Source organism: Mya arenaria, chromosome 6 (genome assembly GCF_026914265.1).
Source record: "Mya arenaria isolate MELC-2E11 chromosome 6, ASM2691426v1".
Taxonomy (NCBI): Eukaryota; Metazoa; Mollusca; class Bivalvia; order Myida; family Myidae; genus Mya; species Mya arenaria.
This window is the reverse complement of record NC_069127.1, coordinates 10972805-10990785: the sequence shown is the minus strand read 5'-3', so window position 1 is coordinate 10990785 and position 17981 is coordinate 10972805. Positions and strand designations below refer to the sequence as shown.

General features: G+C 34.6%; 1 protein-coding gene across 1 annotated transcript; it reads right to left on the bottom strand.

Moving 5' to 3' along the window:
* Positions 1 to 10061: 10061 nt before the first annotated feature.
* LOC128237554 (beta-1,4-N-acetylgalactosaminyltransferase bre-4-like) lies at positions 10062 to 14817 on the bottom strand. The gene is made up of 5 exons (XM_052953146.1): positions 14755 to 14817; positions 14194 to 14386; positions 13614 to 13828; positions 12809 to 12996; positions 10062 to 10188 (listed from the first exon to the last, which is right to left on the bottom strand). The coding sequence occupies exons 1-5, from the start codon at positions 14815 to 14817 to the stop codon at positions 10062 to 10064; spliced, it is 786 nt and encodes a 261-aa protein (XP_052809106.1).
* Positions 14818 to 17981: the final 3164 nt, after the last annotated feature.

The window sequence follows — 17981 nt, the reverse complement described above, 5'->3', positions numbered from 1 at the left end:
TTATGGTGAAATATAAATCTACTTTTGTTGTTTAGAAGGAACAAGTCTTCCTAATATGTATAGAGAAGTCATTCGTATAAAGAGCAGATCCATGGTCAATTGGTAACGTGCTAGAACACACTGGTTCCATCCCCCCGCTCATATTGATGGTTTCATACCGGGATCATATTGGTACGTCTCTGACGTTTATTTTAAATTTTATAAACCGTTGAACAATGACCTCATTACTGATAAAAATTTATCAATGATCACTTCATATACTGTTTGAATCAACCTCTAATACTGAAATGTTTCCATAGTTAATTTTCAACGTTAAAAAAGAGCATTTGGGTCAATTGGCAAAGGGGTCAAAATAAGATGTGACACCGCAATATAGAAAGTTCGAATCCATCATAAAACGTATTTATATCTGTATTCATGATATATTTCGCTATCATTACAGGTTTTGGACTGATTTCAAAGTATAACAACTATGAATAATTCGCATTACTCAGGCTTAACATCACTTTGAATTTCAGTATTAGATTAGTTGTCCGGTTAGCGCACTCGCTTCTCACCTAGGCGACCCGGGTCCCGGCCTGGACGCATGTGAGTTTGGTTTGTGGTCACCAAGACGGACAAGTGGGTTTCCTCCGGGTACTCCGATTTCACCCACAACACACGACCACACTCTCGCGTAAAATGGTTCCAAAGAGAGTGATTAATATAATGTTGTAATAACTTGTTTCACAATCGTGCATTCTGGAGCACATCCGTGGCAATCGGTATTTATTTATATCATACATTTATCTGACATCGTCTTCGTGGCGTACTGTTCCTCGTCCAATAAGCCCTTTGAGCGTAAAATTTACTTCAGGACCACACATAGTAAAAGACTCGTAGTTTCATGTAAGTCGACACTGTCGTGAGCGATTTAAGACTACTATTGTACTTTGATATGAGATTATAATGACTATTAACAATTTTTTAGAAAGTTTTCCTTAATTTAAAATATACTCAACACCTAAGCAGTTGGAAAGTAGGTCATGGTCTGATATGGTATAACAATGATTTGATTCACTGTCATGTGTTGAAAAGATTAATTACAAGAAAACTGAGTAACAATATCCGAATTGATGAAATTTGCACAATATTGCCTAGTTATACATATGTCTTTTAAAAAGATTTAACAACTGCTGTGAAACCGACTTATGCACATTAATTTGAATGAAGATCTGACAAGTTTTAAGATTGTTACGACTCTTTTAATTCTTATAAATGTATCTGGAACAAGAACAAACAAACGGTTCTGACCACTTTTTTCACCGGGTCAATCGTAATGGAACATACCAACTAAATTCATATTATTGCATATTTGAGAATAACAATATACCCTTTTTTGGCATTATGTCAAGGATAAGAGGAGTTTATTCTTTAGTAGAGAACATGTTACCACTGATTATGCTTGTTTTGTAGGAAACAGTCCGTTCTAAAATCACTGTAACAAAACTATTAAGATATCAGGGTCCCCAGTTTTATTCTATTAAGATGTTGGTGTACTTTTCAGACTTTAAGCCTCGAAAATCAGTGTTTCACGGCCTAATATCACAATTGGACGGTATAAAATGATAAACACGTCAGTTGGAAAGTCTCTCCAGTCAGGTTAGCATCCGATTTATTATTTATTTGACCAATGCATCTTTATTAAACAAGTAAACATGAAACCCAGATGCTGTAAGGAGGCATACAGAGCAAAGGCCGAAATACAAGTGCAAACAATTGTTATAAGTAAATGTTGGGTTACTGCCGTGGCAGAGTCCGTGTTAACGTAGTAATAAGTAGAAATTGCTTGGGGGTTAAACCTGGTTATGAGACTAGTATTTTTCATATAAGTTCACACATAAGGTTGTAAAGATATTGTAGTTGTTTTTCAATTTACAGGTTCATGTCCGTTTCTTCACATTCACCTTTATGGTAATAAAGGTAGTTGCCTTATGTATGTTTCTTTCTGTCGTTGGCTATTTTAATAAACTAAATATGTTTAAGAAATACTATATCATGTGGGTTTTATTACGACTGTGTGTCAGTAGAAGATGTTTTCCTTTGTCAACTATTGGAAGCTTCCAATAAGGAAAAGAAAGTGGCACATTGAGGCAGTGTTCAGCAAACGTTGAGAAATATACAATGCATCTATATACTTACTCCTGAGTATTGTTCTATCTAACTTTCATTTCAGATTAAAGCTTTTAAAAACAGCGAAAACAGGTTACTTAAACGACGGCCTCAATACTTTGGAGTACAGATTGGTTGAAACCCGACTTGAGAAGCTGTACACACGTATAACAGCGGATGTCGGTGATCCGCCGAAGAATCAGACTGAAAATCCAAAAGCGGCTGAGGGTGATCCGCCAAAGAATCAGACTAAATATCCAATAGGCGATGTCTGTGATCCGCCGAAGAATCAGACTAATAACATAGAAGTGCTTAAAATAACATTTTGAATATTTGTGAAAGCGTTTACACTTGACATGTGTTTCATGGCCATATTAACATATATATAAATGCATATTAAGAATGTTTTACCTAGTTCAATTATGTTCTAAAATAGTGTGGATGGGAACAGTCGTCAAAAGAGAGAGAGAGAGAGAGAGAGAGAGAGAGAGAGAGAGAGAGAGAGAGAGAGAGAGAGATGGGGAGAGTGAGCGAGAGAGAGGGAAAGCGAAAGGACAAAGAGAGAAGGAAAGAGAGAGGGAGACAAACAGACAGACAGACAGACAGACAGACAGACAGATAGACATACAGACAGACAGACAGACAGACAGACAGACAGACAGACAGACAGACAGACATAGATGGAGCGAGAGAGAGAGAGAGAGAGAGAGAGACACAGAGAGACAGAGAGAGAGAGAGAGAGAGAGAGAGAGAGAGAGAGAAAGAGAGGGAGAGAGGGCAAAGGAGAGATTAATAAATAAGAGACATATGCAAAAAGTGATGATAATAGAACACAAGAAATCATAGAGAAATAACCGTTTTTATGATTAAAAACTATACCTACAATCAATGAAATAAACATCAATAATCATAGTCGATAATAAATTATGGTGAGATATAAATACAAGTAAATTTTAGTTATTTAGGAGGAAAATTTCGTCCTAATAAGTAAAGAGAAGTCATTCGTATAAAGAGCAGATCCGTGGTCAATTGGTAACGATCTAGAACACACTGGTTCCATCCCCCGCTCATATTAATGGTTTCAAACCGGGACCATATTAGTACTATACGTCTCTGACGTTTATTTTAAATTTTATAAACCGTTGCACATGACCCCATTACTGATAAAAATGTAACAATGATCATTTCATATACTGTTTTAATCGACATCTGATTAATATAATGTTGTAAGAACTTGTTTTACAATCGTTGTAAAATAAATAAGTTTAAACTAAGTAGCATTCTCAACTTTACATATAGAGAGTACATTCTGGACCATATCCGGGGCAATTGGTATTTATTTATATCGCACATTTATCTGGCATCGTCTTCGTGGCGTACTGTTCCTCATCCAACAAGCCCTTTGAGCGTAGATATTACTTCAGGACCACACATAGTAACAGACTCGTAGTTTCATGTAAGTCGACCCTGTCGTTGTGCGGTGTACATGCATGAGGTTTACGTTAATGCAGAACATCCATAGTGTTCATTAACTCCGGGAAAACACAGTCCATTTGATGCTTGTACTGTCTCATGTATTGGAGTGATAAGAGTAGTCAAGCTGTTACTAAAACGTTATTCAAAAACGTCGTGTTCCGCTTGTTCCTAATCATTACACACTTATGAGGCAGGTCACATCACTTTGACTCTTGTTGGGCTGACCCTACAAATATGATTGGCGGTATTCTTGCCTTTCTAAGAAATACGTTATTGCATAAGTCCTTTATTATCTACCGCCATGTACGATTTACGGAAGAAAATATCACCGTGTCCTACATAATAAAAGGGTGGATAGTATGGTGAAATTTGAAAGGTAGGTAATACAACTGGTTGAAGCAAATGCTAAATCTTAACTTTGTGCGATTATGAGGCAGTTGCATCTTTGTGACTTTTATTCTTGACAACAAGGAAACAACAAGGAAACGCCTAGATAATCACAGGAAACAACATGTACAAATCTAGATAATCACTTGAAACAACAGGGACACGCCTAGATAATCTCAGGAAACAACATGTACAAGTCTAGATAAACACTGGAAACAACAGGGTCACGCCTTGAAAATCACTTAAAACAACATGTATTAGCCCAAATAATCACTGGAAACAATATGTACAAGTCTAACTGGCAACAACAGATGTTAGCCTAGATAATCACTGGAACCAACAGGTGCAAGCGCCTAGATAATCACTTGAAACAACAGGGACACGCCTAGAAAATCACTTGAAACAACAGGGATACGCCTAGATAATCACTTGAAAGAACAGGGACACGCCTAGATAATCACTGGAAACAAAAGGGTCACGCAGAGACAATCACTTGAAATAGCATGTACAAGCCTAGATAATCACTTGAACCAACAGGGACACGCCTTGATAATCACAGGAAACAACATGTACAAGCCTAGATAATCACTGGAAACAAGAGTTGCTAGCCTAATAATCACTGGAAACAACAGGTGCTGGTCTAAGTAATCACAGGAAACAACAAGTACATGTCTAGATAATCACTTGAAACAACAGGGTAACGCCTTGATAATCACTGAAAACAACAGGTGCTAGCCTAAATAATCACTGGAAGCAACATTTACAAGTCTAGATAATCACTGGAAACAACATGTACAAGCCTTAATAATCAGTGGAGACAACATGTACAAGTCTAGATAATCACTTGAAACAACAGGTGCTAGCCCAATTAATCACTGGAAACAACATGTACATGTCTAGATAATCACTTGAAACAACAGGTGCTAGCCCAATTAATCACTGGAAACAACTGGTGCTAGCCTAAATAATCAGTGGAAACAACATGTACAAGCCTTAATAATCAGTGGAGACAACATGTACAAGTCTAGATAATCACTGGAAGCAACAGGTGCTAGCCTAATTAATCACTTGAAACAACAGGTGCTATCCCAATTAATCACTGGAAACAACATGAGCAAGTTTAGATAATCACTGGAAACAACAGGTGCTAACCCAATTAATCACTGTAAACAACAGTCACAAGCATTAATAATCAGTGGAGACAACATGGAAACGCCTAGATAATCATTGGAAACCTTAATAATCACACGAAACAACGGGGACATGCCTAAATGTTCACAGGAAACAACATGTACAAGTCTTGATAATTACTGAAAATAACAGTGACAAGTCTAGATAATCACTTGAAACAACAGGTGCAAGCCCAAATAATCACTGGAAACAACAGGTGCAAGGTTAAATAATCACTTGAAACAACATGTACACGCCTAGATAAATGGCCCAGTGTACCAAGAAGTTTGAGTTTGAACGCCAATATATTCTTGCAAAGAAGGTATATATTAATGATTATCTATAAAGAATATATGTTCTTCAACCTTAAATACAATGCTACTGGGTATATTTCGTCTTTTTAGCTAATTTCACTGCTAAAGCAGTGCAGTCAGAAGGGATTTAAACTAACTTAATTAATTATGTATTGTATATTTGAATTCCCTCCCCTGTCCCCTTTATATCAAATGTATAGCATCTAATTCATGGTTTAAACCATGATCAACATCGCGTAGTCTCAAAATACGGCTCAAGGAATACCCTGGGCAAAGCATTATATGTTTTATTATATTTTCGTTTATTCCTTCTCAGCCCGTACACCATTTTTGTCCATACGTATAGAAAGATCATTTATCGAGCATATTAATATAAACATACATACATGTTACTTCTTTGATTACGGTCAAATGATCTATGATCATTACAATGAGTAAACCATGCAACAACATAAAAACTCAAGCAAATTAAAGTATCACGGGGCCGGGGGGGGGGGGAGGCTAGTGAAAAATCTGATATGAAATACAAAAACAATTGTATAAAAATAAAAAAGCTGTTTTATTATACGAATGTATACTGTTCAATACAATGAAGCTCTTTATAATAATATAATGATTATATGAACATTTACTGTCATTCAGTTTTATTATTTTAGTATTTAAAGCAGTTCTTAAAGCGTTTATTCACTGAATGGTATTAACCTTTATGTGTTTGAAAAAGTCAATATTACTTGTAAAAAACAACAATGAGGGCACAAATTATGTGCGGGCTGGGAAACATCATAAGGGAATGACTAGTTTCAAAGCAAGGCACTTTCAAGTAAGTAAATATAGAGCCATTTAACGGCGATAACGAAAAAATCACCAGTTGTAAAAAACACTTGTAAAGGCCATTCAAAAAACACGTAGAATGTCTTAAAAAGTTATTAAGATTTTGGCGTCGTCTCAAAATATTTGTTGATTATATAAATTAGAATATTCTTTAAAATATAATTAGGAAAATATATTAAATACATTGATTTCTTAATATTTTAATGACCCGATATAAAATGGGGTTGTGTGTGTTTGTTTTAGTGATTAAAAATATACATGCGTATAATGCTATCAAACCCTGTGAAAGAATGCCCTAATGTATTAATAATAAAATATAAAAAAATATATATCTAACCTAAGTCAAATTGTCTGAGAATCAGGCATTTCTTACTGAAGTGAGTGATAGAAATTCATGACGTCAAAATGTGTACGGCGCAATATTGTTTTACAATTATTCGTAAAATTCTCCTTCCTATAAAGTTTTCTGTTTAAAGTGCTCTAAAATTACACAAAGGTGCAGCGACAAAAATTACAGAGTTTGACATCAACAAAATGACAATTTGCAAATGTCAAAACATGAGATAACGAGGTTATCCCAGCGGTCGTTATCTCAAGGTGCTGAGCTTAATATGCAAACATGCTGCTTTATAAACAAAGAAACCGCATGATTCAGGTAGCTTTGCAACGATTATTGTTACGGCATCTTAAGCTTTGTAGTCAAAATTATATTTAAAAATAAACAAAACAACTATATCAACTGCGAAGCTGAACAATTGTCTTTTTTGCACAAATGAAAACAATGTCATTTGCTGTCGTATAAATGCGCCGCCTTACTCTACCTCGCTTATTTTAAAATATTACTTCATCATGCATAATCAAGGTACCTGCATGGAAATTTACCTTAAGAGAATAGATTCTCGCGATTTCTCTGATATACATTAATGTTATTATTGCCTCTAGTAAATGTTGTATGTACAGTGCCTACATATATTTTGAATGGCCCTTTAATACACGTTTACCTCTACTAAATATCAGAAAAACAACAACAAAATAACAGCAAATACAAATACTAAACAAAACAGTACTCATCTACTTATCATAAATAAAGTATACTAGTCACTTAAGACTTCAATGGGAGTTGTGTCCCTTTCATCAGTCTACAATTAAAAAATGAGAACATTCTAGTGAAGTATAAGACGTAAAGCGTTTAGTCTAAATAAAATTTAAACGAAACATATCATTAAATTTAATTTTATGTGCGGTTCTTTCGTATAGAGTAAACATTGATGCAGCATATTATGTCAAAGCTAAAATACTTTAACACATGGGTTTATCTGCTAAACGAACAATGCGCGAGACAAGAGTAACAGGACCACTGTTATAAATGATCAGATAAGTAATAGTCTGGTACTATTGACTATATGGGCATGCCATTATTAATTCAATCAATATTTAGAACAGTGATTGCATATTGATATCTAATTATCAGTACAACTGCAAGCATTTATAATAATGTTGAAAACGATTATTTGTGACTGGATTTATATTTTATTGCCAGAACCCTATGCCTTCTTGTTCAGGATCGTGTTTCTTGTTGACTAAGTCGACATGGAAAGTTATATCATTACGGCCAAACGCCGTATATGCATTGCCAGCAAGATAACAAGTATACAAACGTAAGACCATACCATAACAATGCATCTGAACATGCGTGATTTGAATATATGATATAATAAAATATTTATATCTAGAACAAAATTCCACCGTTAATTTCCTGTCGTCTGATGTTTTCGTGCACACATTGGATAGTGACGCCACTACTGTATGTGAATAAGGGAGGCAATCACGTCATGATTTAGCTAAATTATTGAAGCAGTTATTTGCCCTTATATGGTATTCAAAATGTCACAGCGGTCACATGAACTGACAGTGAATTTTCGCTTGGTCACATGTCAAAAATGTTCTCTTTTTAGGGTAATGGAATTTTACCATTGTAGACAAAAGTCAGGTATAATAATTCTAAAATGTATACTTCTTACGTATATCCTCATATAACTTCCATTCAAGTAGAAAGTGATACTCGTCATCGATGTTTTAACATAAAGAACAGACCCTTCCCAAATTTGCAAAAATAAACTTGTAAAAGGAGGCCCTTGTTGGGGTTTCTATTCTGCTAAACCAAATTTGAATAAACGTGACACGCCGCTTGGAATGTCTGCAAATACTACGGAAACCACTACTACTACTATTTCTACTACTATTTCTACTACTACTACTACTACTACTACTACTACTACTAATAATAATAATAATAATAATAATAATAATAATAATTATACAACTCAACTGTTTGTAAAAAATATGGTAAAAATGTAAAAATGTGATTGAATTTTAAGCAATGGAAAAACTGTGATTTGTGAATATTGCTGCGCACCTTTCGTTCATGTTTTATTGCGATGCGTAGGATCCACTCGAATTTAATCCGACGAGTGTTAGCTACCTTATATTGCTTCATTTGTCTTAAACAGTTTAAATACATATTTGAGGATAGATCCTGTTTATGCACGGTATACAATAAACATTTGAAAAGTTGATATCAGTTTTGGCAGAACTTTAGAGGTACAAAATGCATCAGAGTATTCGCCTTGTATGGTATGTAGCTAAGAATTCTTCCACGACACCATACGGATGATATCGTCGATGCTGTCGGTATTGGACGGAGCTGGACCAACGTTGATCATCAAGTGTGTGTAATAATGCGTCCTTCGTACTGATATGAGATCGTACTGTATGCTATTCAAACCATCTTGCCCATAAATATCTTTTGTCAGACCTAAAAGTGTGTATCTTCGTTCCCCGACAACCATTTCACTATTTTCATGTTTTATCATCTTATAACGTGCTATTTCTTCATCTTGTCGAGTAATTCCATTGTTGTTTGACATAATCCTGCAAAACATTAATAAACGTTATCGCTCGAACGGCTTTAAAGCTGCACTCTCACAGATTCAACGTTTTGACAACATTTTAATTTTTTGTCTTGGAAAAGCCATTTTTTTGCGAAAAACCATGCAAACCAGTGATTTAAGACTGCTGACAAAAATGGATCGCAGATTTTATTTTTATGTTTATAAAACGATGTTTTATGCATTTTTCTTAAACCTTATGTAACGTTTTAAGCAATGAAACATTAGTTTTTAAACGGAAATAGGTAAATCTACGATCTGATTTTTGTCAGCAATCTTATATCATCTGTTTTCAGAAAATTATGCGAAGATTTGCCCTTTCCATATCTCTATATCTGTGAGAGTGCAGCTTTAAGTATGATGACATTAATAACGATCAATGTTTTGTCTTCCAAATGACATATTTCAAACGATGCATAGAAGGTTACCTATAGATATATCGTAGCTCTCCGCAAAGCAAGCAAGGTTCCCTGATTATCATTTTACCGTCCTCCACGATGCGAGTAGGTTTACCTGTAGGACATGTAGTCGATTTCCGCCATACATTTTGTCGACAATTGCTATGCGAGTAATCTTACCTATTAATTTTTCGACCACAGTGAAACGATAAAGCTTAATTATTACCTGTACGACATGCAGTCGCCACTCGCCTCTCGCATAGCGAGCAACGTAACCTGTACTTTTCGCCGACCAACGCAGGTTATTTATACATTTTGTCGACCTCCGCCGATGCGAGCAACGTTACTTGTATGACACGTAGTCGCCCTTCACTATCCGAGTAACGTTACCTGTAAGACATGTCGTCGTCCTCCGCACCCCAGCCCCAGTACAGGTTCGAGTAGCCGTTCAAAGCGATGAAGTCCGCCTGAGGAAAGGCAATAACACCACCAACTAAACATTGGTACGGCAGCCTAGCAGAAGAAAATATATCGGTTATGAATTTGTATTGCTGTACGTAACACTAGGACTTCTCCTGGATAAGAGCATACAAGAATATTGAAAAAACACTACTAACTAAATCGATTTCATTAGCGTAGTGGGAAATAGTATACAATAAGTGTTAGTTTCAATTAGGGACTATTTTCTTACAAATTCGTAAAATAAATGTAGTACGTAAAACCCGGATAGGAGAGTAGTCATTTCATGAATTGTTTATATGTCAGAGGATCGAGCTTGGGTCATTCTTCGTATAAAATCACTACTCATGCTTATTGTAGTAAAGCTGGAAACAGCCCATTTCACGCATTTTAACAGTCAAAATATCAATAGAAATACATTTCGCAAATTTTCATTTTTATCATCAACCATACGCTTTCCCCCAGAACCATTTTTTTCAGACAAAAACGCAGTAATTTAAATTACGAAAATGATTGATGATTTCATCGATTTACCGCACGTATTTTATCAAAAATATATTATTGTTTTGTGCGACCGCACCTATATTTTCACCGGGAACCCAAATTTTTGGTGGTAATTATCTTGTTTTAATATGCAAATTTTCATGCGCAGTAAAATAGTGTTTTGTAAAAGGAAGTAAACAATGCGTGGAGTTTTATATTGTATATCAACCGGTTTAGTACTCGTGTCAATAAAATAAAACAAAATGGAGGCTTACAGTAAACATGTTTTGTTTTGAAGGTTATAGAACCCAGTAGACTCGAGTTCAAGTGAACGTTTGTTCCACTGACCGTTCAAATGCAATCATCCCATCGTTTAATTGAGGGTATGGTTTGTTTCTGGTGTTGTATTTGTGTATGTGATGTAAGTATGTTTTTAGCGTTTTATTTGTGTATGAGTTGTTAATATGTTTTGTGTCTGTAGTTCATTGTCGTTTGGGCCTTGCCGTGTAGACCTAAACTTGGATTAATTTTGAATTCTTGACTACTGGGTTTGTTCCTGTATTTTTATAGTAATTTTTGTAAATTCTAATTGAAGTGAAATGTATTATCACTGAAATAAACTAGGCAACATTTCTCTTATCATTTGTCATGGTGATAAAAGCACAAGTTGCCACTTGCCCAAGCTTTTCACATTGTTTTGCTCAAAAGGCCATTATCTGATTCAAATCGTAATACTCATGACTAAACCAAAACAAACGTAAGCCTACTTTGTTATCTGTTTTCTTTCACAGCATAATCTCGGATAAATAAAACAGCTCTTCGGCCTTAATTGTATTCTTTACAAACCCTAACACTGCACATACCATTCCCTTTAAAGTGATATTCAAATCGAAATTAAATTTAAAAAAATGAATTGTATATGGACTCCTAAATTTGTTTTTGCTTCCTTTGTAAAACCATGAATTATATTCATTTTTTAATTATACATATTTAATCAAAGTAAAGACAGGTTCAATTGATTTTTAAATGATTAAAGTTGGTAAGATTCCTAAAGCAATGTTGTTGTTTTATTATAAATGATTATCATACTTAAAATATGTTAAAATCATCGTAGAAATTGGTTTATCCAAATTAACGAATGTAGTTAGTATTTGAACATTTTTCCATTGTCCAATAGAGATTAAGTTCAAAAGTTGTGTTCAAATGGGGTTAAAGGACACATATGTTCAATACTCTTTCTTGTTCATATTGATTATAAGAAATAAAATGTTTTTCACTCTATGCTCATTTCGGGTTTTTTGTAAGTGCATTTTTTCGCTTGTTCACCCCATTTGTTTTCGGCAAACATCCGAGGAGCAAAATATCAATTTGGTGTGGCTTTAATAAACACAATTTATGCGAAAAGCTACAGAAACAAGCTCAGTTGCAAAACGTTTAAATATAAACCCTGTTTAATGGCACTGGGTAAACGCCAAAGACATAGAACATAAAATCACAAACAAGAAACAGAACAGCACAAATCTCCACAAACAGCACAGTGCATACATACTATATATAAAACACTAGGTATGTATATCAAGGATTGTGAGATACCGCATTGGAACGGTCATTGAAATGTAAATTTACTGGGGGGTTAAACCAGTTTGTGTGCACAAACTCACTCTTATCCCAACAATACTGAATAAAGAAATAACGTAAATTGTTGAGCGTCAAATTTCCAGGTGTTTCTTAACATTTGCTTTCCGTCCTTTGACAAAATCTCGTTTATATACGAACTGTGCTTTGTTTGCTATAAGGGACAGTAATTATGCATACTTTTAAATTCATATTATTCTAGTGATACTTGCGGTGAAAATTATGTACCTTAATGGACCATTTCAAAACGCGTTTAAATAGGTTGCTACAAAACATCATTATAGTTAAAACGTTTTTGGAAAGTGTTGGTACGCGCTGGCGGATGAGCACTTATAGACTTGTTTGAACCCCAAGTCAACTCGGGTTTCGCTGACTTTTAAACCGAGGTTGCGCACATATGTAATAATATATATGTTTTTATGTATTAGTATATGACATCTCTGCCTCTAAGTAATTCGCCTATAATCAGAGTATGAGTTATCAATTTTGCTACTGGGCTTCTCGCTTTAGCTTCCATTGTGTTGTTTGAGTCTGACTGTTCCTCCAAAATACTTACTTATACTCCAATATGTCGACAGAATGTGACATATGTTTTGGCCTATCATCACATAGGTATATAATCCGGTCATCTTCAGGAATCAGGTCCACATCGTGAAAGATGAAGCAATCGAAATCCGACATTTTGGACACCTCTAGGAAAGCTGCGTTCATCACACGACCCTTGTTAAAAGTTTGATTCCCGTACTAAAAATAAATGAATTCGTTTTTACATAATAAAGTGATAACAACAAAATCAAAATCGAATATTTGACATTAAAAGATATGTGGTTTCCGTAAACTTTAAAGACAGACGAACGTTTTAGACAAAGAGCTTGTTATGAAATTTATGTATAAAATATATAGTTATTTTGACAAGAATTGGCAAAAAGAGCACTCTTACAAAGTTATACTTCTAGTATATATGAACAAAACCTCTCATCAATTGAATGAGTATCAAATAATACTTTTCTACATACATATACTCTTGTTATGCGTACCAAGATCTTGTGTACGTTACACATTACTGAAATACACATGATTTCCTCAAACAGTGAACAGATGTATACGATGTCAACCGAGTTCAAGGTCTTTGCAATGTTAAAAGGTCGATGCACGAGGTCGATATTCGACTAAAAACCGCAAACAGTACTACCCTATGCTTTGGAATTCACGACTTGTGAAATTTTGGCGACATTAAAACTTTTATGGTAAAATGATGTATGTGTTATAGTTATTGACATTACTAGTTAATACTTAGTTAATACGGAAGATTGAAACACTCATATAAAAAATCAGTAAGTGTAACCTGATTTAGTTCTTACCTGCTCCGCAACAAATATTTGGAAGAGTACCTTCTGCTTCACCAAGATTGGTATTATACTTTTGAGTAATATATTTATATGTTCCTCTCTATTTCTGAACGGGATGATGACGGCAACGTGCTGGACGGGGTTGCATGATGCAGGCTTCCACTTTCCGTTGATAACGAATGGGAACTCCAAGTTATCTTGTGGTAACGAATGTTCTAATCTGCCTTCTGAAACAGTCATAGAATAAGGTGGTCTGTTTCATTTGGGAAAAAATAATGTGTTGGGAATTTGTGCATTATTTTTTTACAGTAAGTCATTCAACATACAAGGGTTGTCCGAAAATTTCAAAGAGACTGCATTCATAAAAACAAACCACTTATAGGATGCATTTAAAATTGTATCAGCAGCTGACTTTTTTTAAATTAACGAATCCTGAAAATTTCAACAATAAACTACGAAGTGTACGAAATCAACAAGCATTTCAAAAAGTACAGGTTACAAGTCTCGAAGCACTTCGTAGCCTCATCGGGTCACGTCAATTACAGTTTTTCTAAATACGCTCTTTTTCTAATTTCTTCACGTACACACCTACGGTGTCGTTCAACCCATTGCTTGAATATCTGTCCATTACATTCTTTCTTATATCGTGCCACTGTTGTTCTCACAGCCAAGCGAATGTCCAGTAGATCTTCGTAGAAATTACCACGTTTATCATTCTTACGCCTCACGAAGATTGCAAAATCGAACGGGGCCAGGTCTGGGCTGTAAGCTGCGTGACTGATCTTCTTGTACCCACAAAAAGTTGATTGTCATAAAGATCTCATGGCATCCAGATGGAGGGGCTTTGTATTGGTGAAAAGCAGATTTTTAACTTTGGCGTTCGGTCTCTTCTTTTGCATGGCATTCATCACGTCCCGCTGTATCACCTGTAATGTGTATGCTATTTACTCTTGGGAGGCCGTCACACGAATCGCCTTTTCCTCTGTAGCCTGGGGACCTATCTAGGCTTTACTTTTGATAAATTGCGATGTTCTTTCATGCCATTATGAACAACTGTTCTTTTTAGCTGAACCGAGGCGGCAAATTCCGTCACTGTCCTCCGTCGGTCTTCTTGTAACATGCCCCGCACTAAATTAACGTCACTTTCACTCACGACTGACGGCCTGCAGCTCCGCTTTAAATCGCACACATATTCATGCCCGTCACTGAATGCCATGCCAGTGAAATACCAAACCCCTTTAAATTGTTGGCAGCTTTGATTTATCCCGTGTTAGAACCGTATAAGTATTAGTAAGAGTCATCCTTCTGTGATTGATCACAGCGTGCTGCTCCGTGCTTGACATTAACGTTTGAGTTTTTTTTCCGAAATCTTGCAAATACCTGCCTATTTGCGTTGACCGTTACAAACTTGTTTACAGTTAGACGAAGTCAATTATTTACGCAGTGATGCAGCTGACGTCATGCTGTCGTCTTATGTTTTTACATGACGTTTTGGCGTCTACTATTCAGACGGAGTAGTATATATGAATTATGAACAATTTTCAGAAAACGTCAATCAATGTGCTCCGTGAAGCGCTACATTGGTTGTTTTGACAACCATTTCCGTCCTTAGTATGAGGTTATATATTGATTTATATTAGAAAACGTTTTAGAATATAAGTCTCAAAACGTTCCGGACAACTTTCGTACGTGTTTGCATGTTTCAAATATAATATAAAACAATTAGTTCAGTAAACTCATATTACCATAACACATCACCAAAACACGGAAACGTAATTTGCACATTCAAAAAGTCAAAACAGAAATAAAACGTAAAAGGTAAATCTTATCAACGTATGTATTAGCTTGGGGAAACATAAGAATATAATAAATATTAATTAAACTAATAGGCAAACCCCAAGTTCGTCTATGATTTGGATCTTAACTCTATCTACAGACGCAGGCATACAATTCAGAGTACCTAATTTAAAGAAAACATTATTAAAAACAAAATTACAATATATATTTACTAATATCTTTTTTTCCAATGAAAAACTTAAATGAATTATTGGAAAAAAGTGACGCTGAAACATTCCGAGTGAGACAAACGGTTGTAAATAACGTTTTTAAAGATTTAAAAAATCTGCAAATGTCTACCAAAGGACTGAAAACGTAGTAATGCAAAAACGCTAAATGATAAATATTTGCAAGATAGAGATCCTGTTTAAGCCTTTCATCCGTCATAAGTGAAGTTCGAGAGCTGATTTTTTTTTACTTTTGACACCTGTTGCTTATTCCAGCGGGTCTTTTCAACTGTGCAATAAACACCATACGATGGAAAGCTATGAACATCTCCTACTAAAGAGGGAAAATTAATTATTTTGAAAATATACTTATCACGTTTACCATAAAGATTGATATTCAATTTATCGTCCCTATCTTCGGATCTAGATAGAATGTTTTTATGTTGAATGCATAAGAAGCACTCAGTTGCAATTGTGGATGGTATATTGATTTAATATTGCTTGTAAACACCGGATCATTCAAACTAATCAATATCGGCAATCTATCTATAAGTGTTATTGAATTTAGTTATTTTCAACATGAATTCACTTTTAGATCAGTATAAAATAGGTCAGCACGTAAAGATGCGTATTAAGCACCCATTGGATTGCCTACAATAATTGTTTATGAATTTGTACGATATCTTAAACAAATACAAAAACCACAGTCGCCTGCAATTTATCCATATTAAAAGAACAAGTGAAAATTCAAAAACTAAAAGAAGTTGCTGTGTGTGAATAATTTATCTTCTACCTAAATTGGCGTTTATCGTGTATCGTTAATCGTTAGCGAATGTTTACATTTTGATTGCTGATTATCAAATTGCCGAGTCACTTACGTTTTCCGCGTATATCAGCTGCATGTTTAAACATGATAAAGGTAGATGTTGATTGTTACTTTTTCATGTATCCTTGAAACTGAACATAGGGTAAAGAAAAACGTTATTTTTTGTTGTTGTTGTTTTCTTTTAAAAAATTAGTTGGTCTTAATTAATAATACTATGCTAACACATTCTTTACGGTCTGATATTGTGTTGAAATTGAATTTTTAGCAAGACACTTTTGAGGTCGTTGGGACATAGCCTTTTTCTATTGAAAGTGGAAATGATATAGGGTTGAATTTACCGAAATTTCTGAGAAATAACACTGTTTACTAGTGTTTGACGACAACTACACCTGTGTACTAAATATAAAATAAAACTTAAACAAAGCTACGTTTCTTTTAAAAAAAATCGTATTGGTTGAAATTAACCACAATGTTATCGATGAAGTTTCATGACCAAATCTGGTGTAAGATTACAAAAATGCGTTGAAAATGACGACAAAACAAGTAAATCAAGTTCAACATGTTTTTTAAAGCACACTCCATTCAGCTTCAACACTTATATAGTTGGAAGGTAGACCATTGTCTGATATGGTATAACAATACTTTGATTCGCTGTTATGTGCTTAAAAGATATATCACCAGAAACACGAAGTAATTTATTGCGAATTGGTGTTATTTGCCCTATAATGCTTAGTTATACATTGGAATTTTTTTTAAACGATTTAAAAACTTACTTTAGCATATTGCTTTGCATGAAGATAAGACATGGTTAAAAATTGTTAAAGCTCTTTTAATTCTTATTTGTGAACATTCGAACAATAATAACAAAACGATTCTGGACATTTTTTCACCGGGACAATCGTAATAAAACATTCCAATTGATGAAACAAGAAAATAATTGATGCATTGCATCAGGCCGGCGCGATAAAAATAGAACACACATGCATGTAGATTACCAAAAACAGTTGTTATTTACTTTATAACATACGTTCGTAAGTCAATATTGTTGATGATACTGTAACAATTGTAATTATGTTTTATGAACACAGTTTTTTGTCATGAGTAAATAAAAAATCACCATAAATAGAGATGAGCTTTACTGTTATTAATCAGCGATTTAAGACTATTATTATATTTACATATAATATTATAATGACCATTAATACATATTGAGAACGTTTTCATTAATTTATAGTAATTTGAAAGCCTGTTTTAGCATTTCATCCGTCATAAGTTTACTACAAGGGCTGATTTATTTTACATCTGTTGCTTATGCCTGCGAGTCCTTTCAACTGTGCAATAAAACACCAGTAAATTTTGATGGTGAAATATGAACATCTCCTACTAAAGAAGGGTAATTAATTATTTCGAAATTGAAATCATCACGCTTATCATAAAGATTGATATTCTTTTTAAATATATAAAGCGTCCCTAATTTCGAGTTGCAGATCAAATTAGGATGCGTTTAGATGCATTATATTCATTCAGTTGCCATTGTGGATTGAATAACGA

What these genes read in the sequence shown, in the direction of transcription:
- LOC128237554 (XM_052953146.1), bottom strand. Translation starts at nt 14,817, where the DNA reads ATGGCATTCAGTGACGGGCATGAATATGTGTGCGATTTAAAGCGGAGC. An exon ending in GCAATGGGTTGAACGACACC is followed by an intron (nt 13,829 to 14,193) that starts GTAGGTGTGTAC and finishes TGACTGTTTCAG; the next exon opens with AAGGCAGATTAGAACATTCG. An exon ending in GTCGACATATTGGAGTATAA is followed by an intron (nt 10,189 to 12,808) that starts GTAAGTATTTTG and finishes TTCTTCTGCTAG; the next exon opens with GCTGCCGTACCAATGTTTAG.